The sequence below is a fragment of the Gigantopelta aegis genome, chromosome 4, assembly GCF_016097555.1.
Source record: "Gigantopelta aegis isolate Gae_Host chromosome 4, Gae_host_genome, whole genome shotgun sequence".
In the NCBI taxonomy this organism is placed as follows: domain Eukaryota; kingdom Metazoa; phylum Mollusca; class Gastropoda; order Neomphalida; family Peltospiridae; genus Gigantopelta; species Gigantopelta aegis.
Window position 1 is genome coordinate 5,273,016 of NC_054702.1, and position 22,548 is coordinate 5,295,563.

The following is a 22,548-nucleotide window of genomic DNA, read 5'->3' on the forward strand; positions in this document are numbered from 1 at the left end:
AAATGATGGCTTCTCAGATGGTAACAATAATATTTGTTTGCATTTCCTGTTAGGCAATTATCTCAATGAGATAAGTATTTATTGCATATCAATAGCATTTTTTTTTTTTTTTTTTTTTTTTTTTTTTGGTCCAGTACTGTTAGAATAATTAGTAATTGGACAATGACTCCTTATCAGAACTACATTGTAACATCTGGCAATACCTCTCAATGAGTTATGTTGTATAATCTTACGTGTCCGCTGTTAGTGTCTATGAGTTGCTACGGAATACACGCAGGCGCAGTTAGAATGTGAAATAGGTATCAATGGCGTAGTCAGCATGAGGCAGACGAGGCTCTTGCCTCGCCTGGAATTTCCCCAGATTTTTTTTTCCCCCATGACACTGATATTTATTTTACAGGTCTGGGTTTTCCTCGGCGTTTTTGTTTTCCTCTCTGGCTACGTATATTAAATCACTGGCCATGCCAGAAACCGAGCCTGAAGCAGACGTGCTCGAAACCATTTGGGTATAGGGACACGCTAATAGTTCCGAGTCCGGGTCTATTACTGAATCGGGTATCAAATGAAAATATGAATCCTAATCATGTAGTGGGCGTTGAAAGTAAAAATTAACAAATAGTGATGGGTTTTATAGATTACTGTTTGTTTTTATTCAGGAACAAGGTCAGTGTTGCTTTAATTATAGCTCTAAAACAGAACTTATAATCATAGTCAATAACTAGTGTCATAAAATATGATAACACAAATTTATAAAGAAGCATCTACATCAACGCACGCACATACAAAGACATATATAAAACAAACCAAAATAAAACACACATACACACATATACACACATACATACACACACACAGACACACACATACATACACACACATACATACATACACACACAGACACACACATACATACACACACATATATACACACGTTATATACATACATACTTGCACGCACACACGCACGCGCACACACACACACACACACACAAATAAAACCTATACGTATAATACAAACCGTATTTCCTCTAATAAGTGCCCAGGTGCTTATTCTTTTCAGTATGGTCGTAGACCCGACGCTTATTGGAGGCCGGCGCTTATTGGAGACCGGGCCTTTATTTTTTAAACAAATTTTAGAAATTAAATCTAAAAACTAGAAACTTACAATTTTATTTATTTTTAAACTTTAATTTCAAACTATAACAAAACTTTAAACTTTAACAAAACAATGAAAACATTAATATTATTTGTGCACGTAAAGTACCTGGTGTCGACGTCATTGATGGAAGAGGCCTCGACAGTAATTTAAAAATAATACTTCACTGTCATTTAAATCAATAACATGAAAATGGTGAATTACCCCTCACGAACAAACCGAATTACATTTTCTCATAAGATCAATGTCACCATTGGATTCCACATCTTCATCACCACTGGAAGAGGCTTCAACCACATTTCCGTTGTTCTCCAGTTCATCGTCATCGGGTATGTCTTTGAAAGGGTCGACCGTCTCGTTCTTCTGCATTGTCAACACACTCTTGCAGTCTTTGAAGATAAAATCAATACCACAACTTCTAGATTGTTGTTTTGTTAAGTTTTTGGGGTTTTTTTGTATGTTTGTTTGTTTGGGGTTTTTTTTGTTGTTTTTTGTTGTTGTTGTTTTTTTGTCGTCGTTGTTGTTATTTTGTTTTTTGAAAGGATGCCAGTTTCTGGCTGTCTTACCCGGCATTTATTGGAGACCCGGCGTTTATTTTGTTGCAAAGTGTGACAGACCCAGCGCTTATTGGAGGCCGGCTTTTATTGAAGGCCCTGCGCTTATTAGAGGAAATACGGTATGTTGCCACTCGAGTTGCCAAATAATATCAAAATAATATGTTCTTTCCTGTTAGTCACCACTTTTTCCGTAGACTATGATATTTTGAGCGCATCTCTATTCCATGTATATATTTAAAGAATATTGGTATCCAACACTATTATATATGTTGAGTAAGCCTACAGCGAAACCTGGTGTCAAACGACGAGATTGTGGCTCGGAGGGCCACAGGACACGAGTAGGCCTACCTTTCCCGGGTGGAAACAAGGACTATAATGTGGATGTGGACAGTAAAAGAAGTTGAATAGGGCAGTGGGATACAAAAAAAGGAAATAATAATAATGTAATCCGACACAGAATCACTAAGAATAATCAATATAGGCCTATATATAACACATTTTCACTGAACAAGTATTATTAACAATTCATATGGTTATCAAGTTAATAGTTTACGTAAATCTTCTGCTTTCACTCGCTGATATTCCAGTTTGAATCTCGACCTTGACCCCTTCGTACTTCCGCTAGCCATATTCCCTTTAGAGATGAAACTGTTTTCCTTGGATGGCATGGGCTTCAGTCGTCCGTCTTTGTTCAGTGTGTCGAGATATTTCTTAAAGTAGCTGATGCCGCTATGGAGTTCCACGTGGATGTGTCTGGCCGCTTCCTTGTCAGCCAGTGTGGTGTGGCCTCTTCGGAAACAGTTTCTCAGTTCTTCCTTCAGCTCATAGTACTCGTCCTGTAGTTCGTTGTGTCTGGCCGCGAGAATTAACCGGATATTGGCACCTTGGAACGGATCAACAAACGAATCCATCTGCAATGTTTCCCTGTGCGAAGGAGAGGCAAACCTAACACGGTTTCTTGTGTGGAGCTTCAGACGTGTTTCAGGGGAGATGAGAACAGGCAGTTGTTTATTTCGACTTCGACATTCTGGAGTCCATAACGTCGATTGACGATGGATAGTTTGTGACCCCACGATTCCACACTGTGCTCGTGACGTCACACTTCGACACGGGTCTTGTGATGTCACACTTCCACACTGGGCCTGTGACGTTAAACCTCGACTCTGAGCTCGTGACGTAACACTTCGACACTGTGATGTCCGATCTCCAAACTTGTCTCTCGAATCTGCTGTAATCCAATCAATGGCTTCCGAAATGTCTTCCATTTTGACCGGGTGTTGTTCTCGATATTTCGTCGATATGGCAGGGAACATTCTGAACCAACACCTCCCAGTATTCACCCCATATCAAGACCGCATCACCAGAGCCAGCCGATTATGCCATCAGTGAAAAGACATCGCCTATATCTGACTGTTTATAGCGTAAGTCAATCAGTAACTCGAATTCCCCAACACTGGGTTGGCAGAACCCTTTTCTCTCTTGTTGTGATTGCGTTTAACTCTTCGGCCAGTAAATAAGCTTGTATTTTGTTCCAAGGTTTAACCACGGATCTGCTGAGCTCAAATCTGATAAGCTACTCTGGTTTTGTTTCGGATGATTAAATGACCGTTTTCGCTAGATCGGTGATAAAAACAAATCACACACTGAAAACGACACCATAGAAGCACGCGATATAATCGGTGTTATGCAACTGTGAATATGTTTTGTAGAGATTTAGATTTTATCTTTGATCTTGACTAGACTACAGTAACGACCTTACTAACAATATGGCCAAGAAAGCAAATATCTGCCAATTGTGATAAGAGCGCTTCTTTGTGATGTGTTTTTAACTTACATTTGAAACTTTAAGAACAAATGAGAAATTATTCAATTTCCGTCTGTATTGGATAGTATAATGGTTAATATTTCGGGGTTTCAGTTTTTAACTGACTCGAAAATAATCGAAAACTACACCTACTCAGTGAAATAGGTCATAGCTCAGCATATAATAATCTTATAATCCAGACTCGAGGCTTTATTAAAGGTAGCAGTATACAGTTAGCTCCCTTGCAAAGAATCTGCTTGTTGATTTTGCACAGATCCATATTTAAAGGCTAATTAATGTTTAGTTGTCGACTTGTTCATAGAATGTCGTCAAAATAATATCGGTAAATATTGGGTTCGTATCCTAATATCGGATAAATTAGAGACACACGCACAGATATATATATATATATATATATATATATATATATATATATATATATATATATATATATATATATATATATACACACACACACACACACACACACACACACACACACACACACACAATCCACAAACACGTTAACCTCAGTTGTGGACAGAGAGTCTGGTAGCCGAGGTATGTACGAGCTCAGGATAACGTTCTTAAACAAAATAAAAACAAAATTGTATTATACACAATATTCTGTATAGAAAAATTGTTCTGTTACACATGTCGAAAGGTCGAGCTGGGTTCCATTCTTGATCAAGAGAGTTGCTGCCGAAATCGATCCTCGCAATACACGTACCAGGGCCCGTGCTTATAAAACTTAAATAAAGTCCAGACTTTAACGTAATGTTATTTGAATGGCGTTGCCATGACGTTAAAGTCTACACTTTGTTAAAGTCTAGATTTTAAGGTTTATAAGAACGGGGCCTGGAGGCGATAATCCGATTACACAGTGAATACAAAACTAAACCAGACATGTTATGTATATGGTAATACTGACATGACACAGTGGCATCTATGATGTTATCAAATAAACCATTGACCTTGTCGATAATAAATATGACATAACGTAGTTTAAATAATTAGCATTTACTCTTTGGTTTCCTTGTTAAATTTTGTAATAAAAAATGTTAATATAATACAAAATACCAAATTCGGTACCAGTTTAATAAGTTATTGTTAAATTATGCGCCCTCGTGAAATGATTTGCATCTCTCTCTCTCTCTCTCTCTCTCTCTCTCTCTCTCTCTCTCTCTCTCTCTCTCTCTCTCTCTCTCTCTCTCTCTCTCTCTCTCTCAAGATTGTGACAAATGAAATTTATTTCACCTGGGACATAAATTTGATCATAATTGGTATCTCACCGGCTGTTAAATGACATGTGAATCGGTGCAGTAGGTTCGAATCCTGCCAGTTGACACGTTGTGTTTTTAAATATTATATTAACTGGGTCGACGGCTCTACTGGTGGACTATTAGTCCCCGAGTGCGTCATTAACCCCGCTGTAATTTACAAATTGCTGTATAAAAATACCAAACTGTTACATTAGTTTTGAACCGACTCGTGTATGACAGCACACTTCCTTAACTACGGTTAATTGGCCTTCCGTTTTCGTGGATGTCCCCGCTAGTCGAACAGTTTAGGTCGCGAGTTGTCAAATGTCAGGCGAATCTGTGCAGTAGGTTAAAATCTATCAATTGATACTAAAATAGTATTATCATCTATATAAACAAGCCATTCATATGGTGATATCGATTTATTAATTCAATAATGCAATTCCAATTACGTAATTTATATATAAAAAAACAATAACATTCATTCATCAATTAAAACAAAATTAGTATCAATTTTAAGGAGTGGAAAATATAGGATTCTACATATATTATGTGACTTTTCGGTTTAAGAGAATGGTCATAATATGTGGTTGATGGGAGGTTCTCCACAACGGAATCGTTTGTGAACTGAAGTGCAGACACTATTCGTTTGGTGACCTGCCGTGACATTACGTATTCACCGTGTTGGACATTCACTTTGTTGAACTGCAGTGACATTACGTATTCACCGTGTTGGGACATTCACTTTGTTGAACTGTAGTGACATTACGTATTCACTGTGATGGACATTCATTTTGTTGAACTGCAGTGACATTACGTATTCACTGTGATGGACATTCACTTTGTTGAACTGCAGTGACATTACTTATTCACTGTGATGGACATTCATTTTGTTGAACTGTAGTGACATTACGTATTCACTGTGATGGACATTCATTTTGTTGAACTGTAGTGACATTACATGTTGGACATTCACTTTGTTAAACTGTAGTGACATTACGTATTCACTGTGATGGACATTCATTTTGTTGAACTGCAGTGACATTACGTATTCACTGTGATGGACATTCACTTTGTTGAACTGCAGTGACATTACGTATTCACTGTGATGGACATTCATTTTGTTGAACTGTAGTGACATTACGTGTTGGACATTCACTTTGTTAAACTGTAGTGACATTACGTATTCACTGTGATGGACATTCATTTTGTTGAACTGCAGTGACATTACGTATTCACTGTGATGGACATTCACTTTGTTGAACTGCAGTGACATTACGTATTCACTGTGATGGACATTCATTTTGTTGAACTGTAGTGACATTACGTATTCACTGTGATGGACATTCATTTTGTTGAACTGTAGTGACATTACATGTTGGACATTCACTTTGTTAAACTGTAGTGACATTACGTATTCACTGTGATGGACATTCATTTTGTTGAACTGCAGTGACATTACGTATTCACTGTGATGGACATTCACTTTGTTGAACTGCAGTGACATTACGTATTCACTGTGATGGACATTCATTTTGTTGAACTGTAGTGACATTACGTGTTGGACATTCACTTTGTTAAACTGTAGTGACATTACGTATTCACTGTGATGGACATTCATTTTGTTGAACTGCAGTGACATTACGTATTCACTGTGATGGACATTCACTTTGTTGAACTGCAGTGACATTACGTATTCACTGTGATGGACATTCATTTTGTTGAACTGCAGTGACACTACGTATTCACTGTGATGGACATTCACTTTGTTGAACTGCAGTGACATTACGTATTCACTGTGATGGACATTCATTTTGTTGAACTGCAGTGACATTACGTATTCACTGTGATGGACATTCATTTTGTTGAACTGCAGTGACATTACGTATTCACTGTGATGGACATTCATTTTGTTGAACTGCAGTGACACTACGTATTCACTGTGATGGACATTCACTTTGTTGAACTGCAGTGACATTACGTATTCACTGTGATGGACATTCATTTTGTTGAACTGCAGTGACATTACGTATTCACTGTGATGGGCATTCATTTTGTTGAACTGCAGTGACATTACGTATTCACTGTGATGGACATTCACTTTGTTGAACTGCAGTGACATTACGTGTTGGACATTCACTTTGTTGAACTGCAGTGACATTACGTATTGGACATTCACTTTGTTAAACTGCAGTGACATTACGTATTCACTGTGATGGACATTCACTTTGTTAAACTGCAGTGACATTACGTATTCACTGTGATGGACATTCACTTTGTTAAACTGCAGTGACATTACGTATTCACTGTGATGGACATTCACTTTGTTAAACTGCAGTGACATTACGTATTCACTGTGATGGACATTCACTTTGTTAAACTGCAGTGACATTACGTATTCACCGTGTTGGACATTCACTTTGTTGAATTGCAGTGACATTACGTTTTCACTGTGATGGACATTTAGTTAGTCGTCAAATAAATGAACAGAAAAAAACACAACACCCGGCTATTTCATTTTTTTTTTATTATCTCTATATGATAACTGTATTTCTGTATGACCATTTTATGTCACATTCTAGGATATGAATAAACTATTGTGTGACCTAAGTAGTCAAATACATACCTTACAAACAAAGGAGATTACAAATAATAAAAATGATATATCTTAAACATATATTAACAAAATTCTGACAATAACAAGTGTTGTTTTGCTATAATATATTCGTTCGTTGAAAACAGAATGAAACAAAGAAAGAGAGAAAGAAAAGAATTAAGAAACAAAGAATAAAAGACCCAGTTCTGAACGACGTGCAGAACACGCACAATAATGATTACTAGTATTTAGAGGTCGGATACTTCACACGTAATGACCTGCTATTTCATTCTAACCTCAAGGGACAGATGAGTGCAGAACACGCACAATAATGATTACTGGTATTTAGAGGTCGGATACTTCACACGTAATGACCTGCTATTTCATTCTAAACTCAAGGGATAGCTGTGTGCAGAACACGCACAATAATGATTACTAGTATTTAGAGGTCGGATACTTCACACGTAATGACCTGCTATTTCATTCTAACCTCAAGGGACAGATGAGTGCAGAACACGCACAATAATGATTACTGGTATTTAGAGGTCGGATACTTCACACGTAATGACCTGCTATTTCATTCTAAACTCAAGGGATAGCTGTGTGCAGAACACGCACAATAATGATTACTAGTATTTAGAGGTCGGATACTTCACACGTAATGACCTGCTATTTCATTCTAACCTCAAGGGACAGCTGTGTGCAGAACACGCACAATAATGATTACTGGTATTTAGAAGTCGAATACTTCACACGTAATGACCTGCTATTTCATTCTAAACTCAAGGGATAGCTGTGTGCAGAACACGCACAATAATGATTACTAGTATTTAGAGGTCGGATACTTCACACGTAATGACCTGCTATTTCATTCTAACCTCAAGGGACAGCTGTGTGCAGAACACGCACAATAATGATTACTAGTATTTAGATGTCGGATACTTCACACGTAATGACCTGCTATTTCATTCTAAACTCAAGGGACAGCTGTGTGCAGAACACGCACAATAATGATTACTAGTATTTAGATGTCGGATACTTCACACGTAATGACCTGCTATTTCATTCTAAACTCAAGGGACAGCTGTGTGCAGAACACGCACAATAATGATTACTAGTATTTAGAGGTCGGATACTTCACACGTAATGACCTGCTATTTCATTCTAAACTCAAGGGACAGCTGTGTGCAGAACACGCACAATAATGATTACTAGTATTTAGAGGCGGATACTTCACACGTAATGACCTTCTATTTCATTCTAAACTCAAGGGACAGGTGTGTGCGTACTGCTAAGTTGCGTGCTCATCCGTGTCGTGCCTACGAATAGACTCTTCTGGAACTGATATGCCCGAAACCTTAGTGGTATAGGGGCATGTTAAAAGGCTCTCTCTCTCTCTCTCTCTCTCTCTCTCTCTCTCTCTCTCTCTCTCTCTCTCTCTCTCTCTCTCTCTCTCTCTCTCTCATGGAAGATCTTGAATACAAAAGGCTAACAAGTGTATCAACAATAGATATTTTCTGTTTAGCTTATCAGTACAGAGCAGTAACAAAATGCGTTGTTGTCGTTACACTTAGCACGTTACGTTGATAATGCGTTAAAATAACAGGCAATAACTCTTCGTCCCTAGCTGTAGTTGTATTCTACAACGCTCCTTCGCCGTCTTTTCACCGCTATCTTTATGTACATGTATTGTGTATTATCGCATATCTATAAGCTGTAAAGCTTACGATAATAAGGAACTGAATTGAAATGTAGCACGCAGTGTCAACTATGCTAGATAAGCACTAATCTCTTTAACCAAATACTTTCAGCTATGTAGAACAGATACAGTTGTTGTTATGGTAATAAAATGCCCACGTTTGCTCTCAGAATGGTCAAAGTATATCTGGTATAGGGTAGGGGTTACGTGTATATTTACGTCTTTCTTCTTTTGTTTTTAAATAGGCATAACACTTAATTTCGATGTCCTTCCCACCCCCACCCCCACTCCACCCCACAGACACAAACAACGAGTAGTCCAAAAGAAACTCCAGCCACAAGACATTGTAAACTAAGACATTGGTGTATAGACCGGCCTCGGTGGCGTCGTCGTTAGGCCATCGGTCTACAGGCTGGTAGATAATGGGTTTGGATCCCAGTCGAGGCATGGGATTTTTAATCCAGATACCGACTCCAAACCCTGAGTGAGTGCTCCGCAAGGCTCAGTGGGTAGGTGTACACCACTTGCACCGACCAGTGATCCATAACTGGTTCAACAAAGGCCATGGTTTGTGCTATCCTCCTGTGGGAAGCGCAAATAAAAGATCCCTTGCTGCTAATCGGAAAGAGTAGCCCATGTAGTGGCGACCGCGGGTTTCCTCTCAAAATCTGTGTGGTCTTTAACCATATGTCTGACGCCATATAACCGTAAATAAAATGTGATGAGTGCATCGTTAAATAAAACATTTCTTTCTTTCTGGTGTACAGTGGAGTCGTGTTACAGTCGAGGACATTTCATATTGCACATTGCAGCATGTATAATATATATGTGATGCATTTTGTGTAGACTTATCTCTGTACGAAACGAGTATAGATTTTATCAAATGTCAGTCCTCGAAAGGTATCATTAGCTGTGCGTGACTTGTGAAGATAAAATCGTAATCAGTCCACTAGGCGAGATAAACGATTTGGCGTTCTTTGAAAGCTGAGTAGACGCCGTGAAGTCAAACAGATTGCCAAATGTCCACAACACAGGTGTCGATTAACACTGTGACATTTCTTAAAAGACCATTTTGTCATCCAACAATGGAAACACCTAGTAACTCACGTTCTACCTGTTTTGAGAAAAACTTCAAATAATAATGTTGTATCCCATTAGGTGCTGGGTGACTGCAATATAGTAATATCATTGCGTATAGTCCATGGGCCAGAGTCGAAATTGATATCACCTGGCCGGGCAAATTCTCATAGTATTTTTTTTAATAGCCCTATGCCGGCAGTTAATAAATTAGTATGATAGACTTTTGTAAGGAGTAGCGTTTTGGTGGATATCACCCAATAAACATAGTGAGGCGAGGACAAATTCTTGTACAGAATTTTTTTTTGGGTAGAGATAACAAAATGTATCATATTATATTAAAAACATTTGTAAGTTATTTTAATTCAGTTTTCATTTATGAATATGTCATTAATTTGACATAGCCCACTGGTAAAGTGCTCGTTTGATGCGCGGTCGGTTTGGGGTCGATCCCCGTCGGTGGGCCCATTGGGCTATTTCTCGTCCCAAGCAGTGCACCACGACAGATATATCAAAGACCGTGGTATGTGCAATCTTGTCTGTGGGATAGTGCATATAAAAGATTCCTTGCTACAAATGGAAAACGTTGCGGGTTTTTTCTGTAAGACTATGTTAAAATTACCTAATGTTTAACATCCAATAGCCGATGATTAATAAATCAATGTGCTCTAGTGGTGGCATTACAAAAAAACCCTTTAAACAAACTTTGTTCAGTGAAGACGCTATGTTCTCTGTTTAAAAACATGTTTGTGAAATTCCACTGATTTAACAAGCAAACTACAGTTTAATTTGTAATTTCAATTTTAAATAACATCTGTTACTAGTTTTACACCTGGACAACTTTACGTCCTTGGAAGATAGTTGCCGTCTTTGTTAACGGGCTGTTATTTCATAACAGAGTTATCCAACATGGCGATTAAGAAGCACGTATATTACTACGCGATCCTGCCTCATCTTGCAAGTACCGAACATGTTGCTTCCACAAATATGACTCTTAATAGAAGACTTACTGCACAAAGGGTACCAACTTCTTCATTATCCAGATTATCGGTTGAATATTCCATGAATAAACAATAGGTAGGTAACATGGGGTTTCGAACACACAACAAACAATAAACTGGAAAATGTCTATGGTTACGAATTAAGACTCTGGGAGCAGACAGCATGATCGTAATCTGATGTCTTAGTATGAACCTCTGCCATAAACGAGTCTTGGCGAGTCCTTGACGTTATCGTCCTCTGTGATGAGCCTGACGTCAATCCTCTTCACAAAACGGCCACGACGACGTTCGCGTGTTGGAGGCGGGTTTCTGCTCGAGTTTGACAGCGGTGATGGCTTGTACAAGTCAGCTTTCGTTCGATGATAATCGTCCTCCAATAACGTGTGCTGGTCACCTCCCCTTGACAGCTGCGCATTGTCTCTTGGCGTGGTAGTCCCTTGAATATCTACAGCCCTGTCAGAAAGAACACACCTAGTTTTACCGACATCCTGTTTTCCGTTATTGCCCTTTGGAAAATAATGTTCCGGACTCCATTCATCAAATTGCTTTTCTACCCGAAAGTTTGTTCTCCCGGTGTCTATGCTGGCCAGAGCTTTTAAACAGTCTTTGACCGTCACACAGTTCTCCATGTTGAGTTTTATAGCTGATGGTCATCGAATACCAAGTCAAACCAACAGAATAGAAACTTCTGTCGGAAATACGATTATCGTTAACATAACCTCGGTCATTTCGTGCGAACGTGTAATATTTAATTCATAATCCTCGAGTGTTGAGTGCTGTTTCAAAGCGGTGTATACAAGAGTGCCGCCAATCACAAAACCCCCACAACGTTTGCTTGTTCTTACTCACACAATACAATATGTTCGGAACTCTTTTAGCTGGACGAACGACAAAGTTCACTGCTTTGTGTTTTCACTAAAATCTCAAATTAATCTGGTCACCATCACAGAATGGGCGTTGGTTAAATCGTACACCTCCTGCCGTCACCGATAAACAGTGGAGTGATTGATAAGAACACATTCATTATGGAGGGTGTATTGATTGAATAGTTGGCGTTACGTTCTGCCTGACCGACCCGTTTTAGCTGCACAAAGTGTTTCTTTCCGGTAATTGCCAACAACAAAGAACCTTGTTCCGATCTAGCGAACAAGTCATTAATTCAGCAATACATGCATGTGTAGCTGGGTTCAGTGTCATACGTATGCCATGCCTTAAGTGTACTTATATAATGTTCACAAGCTTAATGATATTGGTGGAAACCAGAGGCATGGGGGAGGCAGGGAAAGAGAGAGGGGGAGAGTGAGAGAGGAGATAGAGGGGGAGAGAGAGTAAGCTAGAGGAAGGTAGAGGGAGGGGGAGAGATGGATAGAGGGAGGAGTTAGTGGGTGGCTTAGGTAGGTGGGTGTTTTGGGGAGCGGGTGAGTATAAGGATGAGTGAGTGAGTGAGTGAGTGAGTGAGTGAGTGAGTGAATTATATGTGACATATGCAGCAAGAATATTTAATTTTGTTATACACACAACAGTCAATGCCGCTGTATAAATCTAAATCTAGCTTACAACTTCAATACCTTTCACATATATAACTTAATATTTCTTTCCTATGTATGACTTATGTATAGAGGTATAGAGAAGTAAAGGACAAAAAGCACTATAGGCAAACTTAAGGGTGAAAATATAGATGGACCACATAATTAAAAGAAGGATTATTTTTTTACTGACACTCAGCATGCTTTAAACTACGGTTATTTTGTTTCTCACTGGAGGTCATTTCGACATATGATCGAGAAAAAACAGGAATAATCATAAAACTCTATAGCAGCATAGGTTCGACGAATCCGAAAAACACCAAAAGTCAAAAGTCTAGAATGACTGAGTCAACGTGTATTTAAAATTGTACTCAGATATAGCCCTTTTTAGTCCATGAGCCAGATCAGATATTGGTACCACCTGGGTGGGCAAAGTCTACCAATGTTTTTGTGAAAGCCCTATGCCTATAGATAATGAAATCACTTGATAGACCTTCAGAACTCACAGCTTAGTGGTAGTATTCACACTTTTGAAGTAAGGCACTTGCGTGAGTTTGGATCAGTCAAACTGTTGGGTAGGGAACATGTAAAATAGAATTTCTTGATGATCAATGGACCGTTTTCCACAACTTACCCATCAAGATGTTTGTCTTGATGGGTACTACAGTTTAAATGAGGTATCTTGCAATTACTTTCATTACGTAGGTCACCAGAGGTCACGAGGTCACAAAATGTGACATATGCCCAAAATTTGGACGCCTGACAGAAAATACTCTATAAAACCCATATGCATCAGATTATTTTCACTTAAATTGATTTATTGATTAGCCTAAGCAATACAAAAGTTATTTCAAGTGTCAAACATGGGATGTTCTATGTAGTTACGTAATGGTCACAAACGTTATTTGCCGTTCTTTTGAAATGCATGTTTTTTTTGTGCAAACTCCAGATATTACTCTTCATCCATAATATTTTGTTATAATAATCACTTCATTCGACACTGACTAACATGTTGGTTCTGATATGTGTCAAGGTGTATTTCACACAGTTACACTTGCATATAATTATGACGAAGGTCACTCAAAGGTTATGAAAATAGGTCATCGTTCAATGGTAGAGTTATCCGGTATAGAAACGCTTGGTTATTTATTCAACTGCTTCAAAGATAGGTTCATAGTTAAGTCAATCACAGTTAAGTCAAATACTGATACCACTTTCACGTCAAGACTGTGCTTGTTATTGCTCAATGATTTAATTATTATTCACCTGAGTAATGAGCGTATGTTATTTAAATATCATTCAAGTCAACATCGGAATTGTCACCTTCCTCCTCTTCGTCATCCTCAGAAAAGTTAACTTCTTTCTCATCGTCCCCAGGCATCTGATTGGCACATGTAGCTAGCTTACACAAGTAGGTGCACTTCATCTTGTCCTGAAGGCATGTGCAACTATCCACCAAGCACTCTTTAGAACATGTACAGGACAGCATTTCCATCACTGATTCTGGAGCAGGCAAACCATCTCCCCAGTCAATTACTAACTCTCCCCCCTCCTTTGACCAACTATTGCCAACGGGGTCAGGAATCTCTAGAAAGGCATCCAAGCTCCTCTTCCAAATTGCACATTGGTAATTTGCACGTTTGCAATGATTCTTTGAGGAAGAGGAACAGGGCGGAAGTTGCCATGAGTCAACCTCCCTCTTTCTTGGCGCAGACACTTCCTGTAGTAGACCTTGCGCTGTAGATACGGCAAGTTAGCGATTCCAACCTGTTGTATAAGTCATCTGACAGGCTCCAGTCGGTACCGAGTTGTGCAAGCGTTTCCCTGTGTTCAGTACTCATCAAGTGGAGACATGATAATTTTCCACGACCGGCAAAGGCACTCACCGTATCGCAACCACTGAATGCATGGAGCCCAAGTAGTGCTTTGCATTTTTCATGACCGAGCATTTGTGCTACCTTCTCAACATCTACATACTGTACCTGTGTCTGCGAACCACTTTTCACGTACAATGGACACGCATGGTCTGCGAATGCGATACAAAGAACGAATACGTCCGTGTCCTCAGAAACAACCACAGCCGACCTGTAACCCAGAGTTCGAACAGTGTATGGCATGTAACATTAGGAGAGTGTCCACTTCCGCCTGTCCTGAGCTCAGAGCTTCAATGTCACTCACAGAGTCCTCTGCTGTGATAATACATGCCTGCAGCACTAAGCCTCTTGTATCCCCCCCCCCCCCCCCCCCCCCCCCCAAGTGTCTGAGTGTCTTTATTGACGGTTTCCTCAACTGACCGGACTACGGGAATCCGTCCGAATGGATTGTTCTCCACTCTGGACAGGCAATCTACCGTCTCTAAGATAAGCATGAATTTCTGGATGCTGTATCTCAAGGTTTGTCATTTCAGCATACTAGCATGACAAGTAGCAGGCATAGTTCTCTGTCATAAGCAAAACACCATGGTATAAGGTCGTGAATGACAGACGTATGCAGTAACCAATCACCCTCTCTTGCACCACGCAACAGGTTCAACATTTGAGCAAGGTTAATGTAAGTCATCCAGAAAGCTGCCAGGTCTCATCCATTCATGCGAACTTGATCTAGATACTCCTGGAAATGGATAGCCAGTGTCTCAAAGGATGGATTCAAAAGGGTCTCTGTAAATGTCTTATGGCAAATATCCTCAGAAAACTGTTTGATCACCCCCATTGCATTGCCGAAAGTGTTTTCCTCATTGTTTTCCTCGGAATCCATCCCGTGCAAGTCTATGCAAGTCCTCATATACCAGCTTATGGAACCGAACAGCACTATTATATTTGCGACCCTCCAACACACCTGCAATAGAACCCTCAACTAGGACACCGGATTCGATGCACAGGTTTTTCAACCCTGCATTCCGGAAGCGCTTTCAAGTGATTCCAAGTACAATGCACACAGTATGAAACACCGCCATCCGTGGAACAATGTCAGAGAATGTTTCCCTTTGCTTCAAAATGATTTCCATAGTTTTCGCGTAGAGGGCTTGGTCAAAGGCTTCAACCATACTTTCAAGACCAAGCAAACATTTCAGTTTCTGTGATTGACGCAACACCTTGTTCATTATTGTAAAGAGAACACAAGTACCATTTAGTTCACAACTGGTCTAGTAGGTGGAGGCACTGTTGTATGTACCAAGTACGAAGGGACAGAGGGAGAGGGTGCATGTGTAGAAAACACCAAAGTTAGATGGCAATGCTTATGAAACCAAGATTTAGGCAAAATGTAATGGGAATATGAAGCGTTCCTATCGGATAACTCTACCATTGAAAGATTACCTACTTTCATGACCTTTGGGTGACCTTCGTCATAATTATATGCAAGTGTAACAGTGTGAAATACACCTTGACACATATCAGAACCAACATGTTAGTCAGTGTTGAATGAAGTGATTATTATAACAAAATATTATGGATGAAGAGTAATATCTGGAGTTTGCACCAAAACACATGCATTTCAAAAGAACGGCAAATAACGTTTGTGACCATTACGTAACTACATAGAACATCCCATATTTGACACTTAAAATCACTTTTGTATTGCTTAGGCTAATCAATAAATCAATTTAAGTGAAAATAATCTGATGCATATGGGTTTCACAGAGTATTTTCTGTCAGGTGTCCAAATTTTGGACATATGTCAAATTGTGTGACCTTTTGACCTCTGGTGACCTACTTAATGAACGTAATTGCACGAGACCTCATTTAATCTGTAGCAGCCATCAAGACAAACATTTTGATGGGTAATTTATGAAAAAGGGACCATTGGTCATCAAGAAATTATATTTTACATTTGCCCTACCCCACAGTTGGACTGATCCAAACTCACGCAAGTGCCTTACTTCAAAGTGTTAATACAACCATTAAGCTGTGAGTTCGGAAGGTCTATCAAGTGATTTCATTATCTATAGGCATAGGGCTTTCAGGAAAACAGTGGTAGACTTTGCCCACCCAGGTGGTACCAATACGTGAAATTTGGGGGTCTGGCTCATGGACTATTTGTAATAAAGATGGCGGTCACGGTGTGTGACGTCACATGGTGTTAGTTACGGATCAATAGCAATAGACTGACAGCAGATGTATCGGACTACATCCTTTTAATGAGAATTGAACAATTTAAAACAAAAAAGGAAAGAAAACCGCAGAAGGCAAACACGATGAAAGACAACAGTATATGAACCGAATAGTATAAACAAACCAAATGTTGTACATTTTCTTCAGTCCTTTTCTTCTTGGTATTGGTCTTCTCTTCGTCCATTTCATCTTCTGCATCTTCAATAAATCTTGATAATATTATATGTACTGAAGATAGATAACAGCTGAAAACGAATACGAAACTATATCAATCACCACAAATCCGTTAATGTGAAATTAACAAACTGTAAGAGAAAACAATCACGTAAATTGAGAACAAAACAATCTGTAATAAATATCAACAGTGAGAACTGAACAAACTGTAATAAATATCAACAGTGAGAACTGAACAAACTAAATCAAAACAGTAATAAGAACTGAACGAGCTTAGAGAAATCAACAAATGCGAACTGAACAAACAGTAACACAAAACAATGATGTAAACTGAGAGCTGATCAAACTAACTGAAATCAATAAAAGAAAGAAATGTTTTATTTAACGACGCACTCAACACATTTTATTTACGGTTATATGGCGTCAGACATATGGTTAAGGACCACACAGATTTTGAGAGGAAACCTGCTGTCGCCACTACATGAGCTACTCTTCCGATTAGCAGCAAGGGATCTTTTATTTGCGCTTGCAGGATAGCACAAACCATGGCCTTTGTTGAACCAGTTATGGATCACTGGTCGGTGCAAGTGGTTTACACCTACCCATTGAGCCTTGCGGAGCACTCACTCAGGGTTTGGAGTCGGTATCTGGATTAAAAATCCCATGCCTCGACTGGTATCCGAACCCAGTACCTACCAGCCTGTAGACCGATGGTCTACCACGACGCCACCGAGGCCGGTCTAAATCAATAATGAAACAGAAACCAGTATTGAGAACTGAACATGCTATAATAGAAACTAGTGATGAGAACTGAACAAAGTGTAACAGAAACTAGTAATGAGAACTAAACATGCCATTACAGAAACTAGTAATGAGAACTGGACACAATGTAACAAAAACCCGCAATTAGAACTGAACAAGCTAACAGAAATCAATAAGATGATTATGAATCTGAACAAACTGTAACAGAAACCAGTAATGAAAACTGAACAGATTTTTAACTAATATAATTAGTTCGAAGTGAACAAACTGTGACAGAAACCAAAAACTGAGGGCCGAAACCAGTAATGAGAACAGAACAAACCAGTAATGAGAACAGAACAAATTAGTAATGATAACAGAACAAAACAGTAATGTGAACAGAACAAACCACTAATGAGAACAAAACAAACCAGTAACGAGACTGAACAAACAAGTAATGAGACAGAACAAACCAGTAATGAGAACAGAACAAACCAGTCATGAGAACACAACATGCCAGTAATGAGAACAGAACAAACCAGTAATGTGAACAGAACAAACCAGTAAGAGACAGAACAAATCAGTAAGAGACAGAACAAACCAGTAATGTGAACAGAACAAACCAGTAATGAGACAGAACCAGTAATGAGACAGAATAAACCAGTAATGAGACAGAACATGTGAACAGAACAAACCAGTAATGAAACAAATGAATGAATGAATGAATGAATAAATGTTTAACGACACCCCAGCACGAAAAATACATCGGCTATTGGGTGTCAAACTATGGTAATGCAAATAAATAAAGTGATGATCAACATCAATATAAAAATTCAAGACAAACAAAAACAGTGTAAAGAACTGTGCAAAAAAACAAATATCACACAATTTTACGGATGCTGAATTTTACTCAAAACTTCAATTTTGTGATGTATTGGCCATTCTCAAAGAGAATGTTACACCCTTGCACCACGGTGAGGTTACAGCACACGCAGGGGAGTAATGAAACAGAACAAACCAGTAATGTGAACAGAACAAACCAGTAATGTGAACAGAACAAACCAGTAATGAGACATAATGAGACAGAACAAACCAGTAATGTGAACAGAACAAACCCAGTAATATGAACAGAACAAACCAGCAATGATAACAGAACAAACCAGTAATGTGAACAGAACAAACCAGTAATGAGACAAAACAAACCAGCAATGAGAGAGAACAAATTAGTAATGAGAACAGACCAAACCAGTAATGAGAACAGACCAAACCAGTAATGAGAACAGACTAAACCAGTAATGAGACAGAACAAACCAGTAAGAGACAGAACAAACCAGTAAGAGACAGAACAAACCAGTAATGTGACAGAACAAACCAGTAAGAGACAGAACAAACCAGTAATGAGACAGAACAAACCAGCACGAGACAGAAGAAACCAGTAATGAGAACAGAACAAACCAGTAATGAGACAGAACAAACCAGTAATGTGACAGAATAAACCAGTAATGAGACAGAACAAACCAGTAAGAGACAGAACAAACCAGTAATGTGACAGAATAAACCAGTAATGTGAACAGAACAAACCAGTAATGAGACAGAACAAACCAGTAAAGTGAACAGAACAAACCAGTAATGTGAACAGAACAAACCAGTAATGAGACAGAACAAATTAGTAATGAGAACAGAACAAACCAGTAATGAGACAGAACAAACCAGTAAGAGACAGAACAAGCCAGTAATGTGAACAGAACAAACCAGTATGAGACAGAACAAACCAGTAAGAGACAGAACAAACCAGTAATGTGAACAGAACAAACCAGTAAGGAGACAGAACAAACCAGTAAGAGACAGAACAAACCAGTAATGTGAACAGAACAAACCAGTAAGGAGACAGAACAAACCAGTAATGTGAACAGAACAAACCAGTATTGTGAACAGAAGAAAACAGTAATGAGACAGAACAAATTAGTAATGAGAACAGAACAAACGAATAATGAGAGAGAACAAACCAGTAAGAGAGGGAACAAACCAGTAATGAGAACAGAACAAACCAGTAACGAGACAGAATAAACCAGTAAGAGACAGAACAAACCAGTAATGTGACAGAACAAACCAGTAATGAGACAGAACAAACCAGTAATGTGAACAGAACAAACCAGTAATGAGACAGAACAGATTAGTAATGAGACAGAACAAACCAGTAATGAGAACAGAACAAACCAGTAATGTGAACAGAACAAACCAGTAAAGTGAACGGAACAAACCAATAATGTGAACAGAACAAACCAGTAATGATACAGAACAGATTAGTAATGAGAATAGAACAAACAAGTAATGATAACAGAACAAACAAGTGATGTGAATAGAACAAACCAGTAATGAGAACAGAACAAACCAGTAATTTGAACAGAACAAACCAGTAATGAGACGGAACAAACCAGTAATGAGAGAGAACAAATTAGTAATGAGAACAGACCAAACCAGTAATGAGAACAGACAAAACCAGTAATGAGACAAAACAAACCAGTAAGAGACAGAACAAACCAGTAATGAGACAGAACAAACCAGTAAGAGACAGAACAAACCAGAACAAACCAGTAAGAGACAGAACAAACCAGTAATGAGACCGAACAAACCAGTAACAGACAGAACAAACCAGAACAAACCAGTAATAAGACAGAACAGAACAAACCAGTAATGAGACAGAACAAACCAGTAACAGACAGAACAAACCAGAAAAAAACAGTAATAAGACAGAACAAACCAGTAAGAGACAGAACAAACCAGTAATGAGAACAGAACAAACCAGTAATGTGACAGAACAAACCAGTAATGAGACAGAATAAACCAGTAATGTGAACAGAACAAACCAGTAATGAGGCAGAACAAACCAGTAATGAGACAGAACAAATTAGTAATGAGAACAGAACAAACCAGTAATGAGACAGAACAAACCAGTAACAGACAGAACAAGCCAGTAATGTGAACAGAACAAACCAGTATGAGACAGAACAAACCAGTAAGAGACAGAACAAACCAGTAATGTGAACAGAACAAACCAGTAAGGAGACAGAACAAACCAGTAAGAGACAGAACAAACCAGTAATGTGAACAGAACAAACCAGTAAGGAGACAGAACAAACCAGTAATGTGAACAGAACAAACCAGTATTGTGAACAGAAGAAAACAGTAATGAGACAGAACAAATTAGTAATGAGAACAGAACAAACAAGTAATGAGAATAGAGAGAGAACAAACCAGTAATGAGAACAGAACAAACCAGTAATTTGAACAGAACAAACCAGTAATGAGACAGAACAAACCAGTAATGAGACAGAACAAACCAGTAATGAGACAGAACAAACCAGTAATGAGAACAGAACAAACCAGTAATGAGACAAAACAAACCAGTAATGAGACAGAACAAACCAGTAATGAGACAGAACAAACCAGTAAGAGACAGAACAAACCAGTAAGAGACAGAACAAACCAGTAATGAGACCAGAACAAACCAGTAACAGACAGAACAAACCAGAACAAACCAGTAATGAAGACAGAACAAACCAGTAATGTGACAGAACAAACCAGTAATGAGACAGAACAAACCAGTAACAGACAGAACAAACCAGAAAAAAACAGTAATAAGACAGAACAAACCAGTAAGAGACAGAAAAAACCAGTAATGAGAACAGAACAAACCAGTAATGTGACAGAACAAACCAGTAATGAGACAGAATAAACCAGTAATGTGAACAGAACAAACCAGTAATGAGGCAGAACAAACCAGTAATGAGACAGAACAAATTAGTAATGAGAACAGAACAAACCAGTAATGAGACAGAACAAACCAGTAAGAGACAGAACAAGCCAGTAATGTGAACAGAACAAACCAGTATGAGACAGAACAAACCAGTAAGAGACAGAACAAACCAGTAATGTGAACAGAACAAACCAGTAAGGAGACAGAACAAACCAGTAAGAGACAGAACAAACCAGTAATGTGAACAGAACAAACCAGTAAGGAGACAGAACAAACCAGTAATGTGAACAGAACAAACCAGTATTGTGAACAGAAGAAAACAGTAATGAGACAGAACAAATTAGTAATGAGAACAGAACAAACGAATAATGAGAGAGAACAAACCAGTAAGAGAGAGAACAAACCAGTAATGAGAACAGAACAAACCAGTAACGAGACAGAATAAACCAGTAAGAGACAGAACAAACCAGTAATGTGACAGAACAAACCAGTAATGAGACAGAACAAACCAGTAATGTGAACAGAACAAACCAGTAATGAGACAGAACAGATTAGTAATGAGACAGAACAAACCAGTAATGAGAACAGAACAAACCAGTAATGTGAACAGAACAAACCAGTAAAGTGAACGGAACAAACCAATAATGTCAACAGAACAAACCAGTAATGATACAGAACAGATTAGTAATGAGAATAGAACAAACAAGTAATGATAACAGAACAAACAAGTGATGTGAATAGAACAAACCAGTAATGAGAACAGAACAAACCAGTAATTTGAACAGAACAAACCAGTAATGAGACGGAACAAACCAGTAATGAGAGAGAACAAATTAGTAATGAGAACAGACCAAACCAGTAATGAGAACAGACAAAACCAGTAATGAGACAAAACAAACCAGTAAGAGACAGAACAAACCAGTAATGAGACAGAACAAACCAGTAAGAGACAGAACAAACCAGTAAGAGACAGAACAAACCAGTAATGAGACCGAACAAACCAGTAACAGACAGAACAAACCAGAACAAACCAGTAATAAGACAGAACAAACCAGTAATGTGACAGAACAAACCAGTAATGAGACAGAA

The 22,548-nt window shown here is 38.7% G+C and overlaps 2 protein-coding genes across 12 annotated transcripts in view; one reads left to right on the plus strand and one right to left on the minus strand.

Moving 5' to 3' along the window:
* Positions 1-603: 603 nt before the first annotated feature.
* LOC121372536 overlaps positions 604-22,548 on the minus strand; it is a 28,182-nt gene continuing 6,237 nt past the window's right edge. For 4 of the 10 annotated variants that reach the window (XR_005957939.1, XR_005957946.1, XR_005957942.1 and 1 more), the window contains 2 exons: positions 16,924-17,032; positions 1,412-1,545 (listed from right to left, as the gene is read on the minus strand). Coding sequence is in view for 1 of the 10 variants with exons in the window: in XM_041498916.1 (XP_041354850.1) it covers positions 1,364-1,545; positions 2,267-3,026 (942 nt within the window). In the remaining 9 variants the exon portion in view is untranslated. Of the gene's footprint in view, positions 1,546-2,266; positions 3,133-11,467; positions 11,606-16,911; positions 17,033-22,548 lie in introns of those variants that run through there. The other 6 variants (XR_005957940.1, XR_005957945.1, XR_005957941.1 and 3 more) reach the window with 4 other exon arrangements.
* LOC121372535 overlaps positions 3,030-22,548 on the plus strand; it is a 54,130-nt gene continuing 34,611 nt past the window's right edge. The window contains exon 1 of one of the 2 annotated variants that reach the window (XM_041498905.1): positions 3,030-3,134. The gene's annotated coding sequence lies outside the window, so the exon portion shown is untranslated. The remainder of the gene's footprint in view (positions 3,135-22,548) is intronic. The other variant, XM_041498914.1, reaches the window with a different exon arrangement.